This window comes from Thunnus albacares, chromosome 6 (assembly GCF_914725855.1).
Source record: "Thunnus albacares chromosome 6, fThuAlb1.1, whole genome shotgun sequence".
In the NCBI taxonomy this organism is placed as follows: Eukaryota; Metazoa; Chordata; class Actinopteri; order Scombriformes; family Scombridae; genus Thunnus; species Thunnus albacares.
In genome coordinates, this window is record NC_058111.1 from 10,511,959 (window position 1) to 10,514,576 (window position 2,618).

The 2,618-nt window shown below is 37.1% G+C and overlaps 1 protein-coding gene across 1 annotated transcript; it reads left to right on the top strand.

The window, feature by feature from the left end:
* Positions 1-877: 877 nt before the first annotated feature.
* LOC122984220 (olfactory receptor 13C8-like) lies at positions 878-1,740 on the top strand. The gene is made up of 2 exons (XM_044354554.1): positions 878-1,053; positions 1,534-1,740. Exons 1-2 carry the CDS (start codon positions 878-880, stop codon positions 1,676-1,678), a joined length of 321 nt encoding a protein of 106 aa, XP_044210489.1. The 3' UTR covers positions 1,679-1,740.
* Positions 1,741-2,618: the final 878 nt, after the last annotated feature.

Below are 2,618 nucleotides of genomic sequence, written 5' to 3' on the forward strand. Positions count from 1 at the left end.
GCCCTTTGCCGACAGACGCTGCCACTCCCACGCTGTCCGCTGAAGTGGTTTTGGATGGTGAGCGGCAGCGAGACACTGCTTATATAGGGTGTGGGACACATGTAATTAGTAGGCGCGTCCTGATTGGCAGGCTACATACATGCAAATTTCAGCGAGCAATTGCATGCATGTGATTGGAGAGGAGTATTACACATAGAGTCCAGCAGAGGGCTCTGTCTGTGCTTATAGAACTAGGATTACAATACTGTAACTTTCGTTTTACCAGAAGCCAAATTATCCACAAAAGTCTCCTCCTCTCCAGAACAAAAAGACCCAGTGATTAAAACAGGTAAAAACACTGAATCAAGCAGTTTCACGTAAAAATAATTGTTTCTCCGACGCTGTTTGGCGGGCCATACTTTGCAGATAAATTACTATTTATCTAGGATATAGAATTTCAGATGTTGATAATAAGAATAAACTAACTAGTTAGTAGCTGACATCAGTATCCAGCGTGATTGGACAATGGGACTGTCCAATGAAAACCTACTGTTCAGTTGAGCCTTAAAACCTTAAATCCTAGAAGCTGTTTGGTAAACTCGATTCTTGGTTTTAGAGATAGCCGTGTGATTGAGCTCAGGTGGAGTTACATTTTTCAAATCTGATTACAACTGGCTGTTTATGATATATATTGAATGATCTTTTGCTTTAAGAAGAGTATTTTCATCAACTTCTTTTTTGCTATTTTGGTCATCTTGATATTTTGTTGAATATGTCTTTACATAATGCTTCAATCAAAATAACAGAATTTATTATAGGTGGTTTTGACAAAACTGAAAAGCCTTTTGTGGTTGGTGTGGTTATATTAATTACCTATGTTCTTGGTATATTAGCCAATATGATGAACATCCTCTTCATCATATATGACAAGCGATTACACAAACCAATGTATCTTCTGATTTGCAACCTTGCTGTTGCTGATATACTATACACGTCCAGTAGCAGTCCAACAATGATTGGGGTTCTAGTTGCTGGTGTTAAAACCATTTCCTATGTGCCATGCTTCATTGCAATGTTTACTTTCAACTTTGGAGGGGTAATGGTGACATTTGCTTTATCGATTATGGCATTTGATCGATTGATTGCTATTAGTTGTCCATTTAAGTACCACAGTTATTTAACAAATGTGCGCACTCTTGTCCTTGCATATATCCTGTGGATTGTTGCCTGTGGTTATGCGTCCTTTCTGCAAGCAATCCTGATACCTCTCCCTCACTGCCACTCAAAGCTGAAGTATACTTTCTGTGAATTTTCTGCCATAATACGAACTACATGTGTTGATCTCACACCCTATTTCAATGTGGTTGCCGTCGTAGTACTTATTTACTTATTTTTCACTTTCACGTTTATTTGCCTGTCATACATTTTGATCATATTTTTTGTCAAATTATCCTCAAATAGTAACAAAAGGAAACTGGGCAGCACTTGTTTGAGTCACTTGATTGTGGTAACGTGTTTTTACTGTCCAATATTTGTTTTGGTTATCTCACCCAGGATGGGTGTGGTATTAACTCTTGAGGCTCGCCATAGCTTAATGATCGGGACCATCCTTGGTCCATCTCTTGTAAATCCTTTTGTGTACTGTCTTAGGACAAAAGAAATTAGATGTAAGATTTTTGGAATTTTCAAAAACAGCTGAGACATTTCAGTAGATCCTCATGAATTGTCAATTTGTTAATACTTTATTATGGAAGATGCATCCTTTTATGATCTAAGTAATATGATATAATGATGGAATCATTCATCCATGTATTTTCTGAACTGTTAATCCTGTTTAGAGTTGTAATGGACAGAAGCTTATCCCAACAAACATTGGCTGAGAAGCAGTCTACATCCCGGTCAATTCAGCAATCTATTGACAAACACAGTCACACTTACATGTTCACAGCAATTTAGACTTTCCAGTCAACCTAACCTGCATGTCTTTTGACTGTGGGAGGAAACTGGAGGAAACCCACACAGAGCCAAGCAAAAACATACAAACTCTCTCACAACTTCCCCCTGCCACTTGATGGAATATATTATGAAGCAAATATGTTGTATATCAAAAGCTTTATTTGTTTTTTTCTGTGCTTTTCAGTATACCAAATTCATACTTACAAGCATTACTTATTGTCTGTAACTATGTTTATGTCAATAAACTGTATGCTGCTGCAGGTGTTCGCAAACTTTCCTCAAACCTTTAACAAAAGTAATCATGGTAAAAAGAACTGATGAGTTAATAATGTTGAGGTTAATTTTTGATTCAAGACCTTTAAATTCAAAAATCATCAAATTTAGGGTGGTTGAGGCTGTGTGCTCGTGCTTATCATCTAAATTCCCACATTTGGCAAAATATTTTTCTGAACCAGAGAAGTAAAGGTCCAGAAGATTTTCACCAGCTCTAATCCTTGAAATATGGCCAATACTTACTGAGATTTGTGAAGTCTGTGTCAGCACTGATCAAGGCATCTCTTGATTGATCCATACCATCTATAGTATATAAAGCCACATTCAGTTTGATCCTTTTTTCACTGAAACCTTTTGCTTATTTGATTGTTTTTCAATCTTCTACTTCAGTCCTTGTGGAAAACATGCTA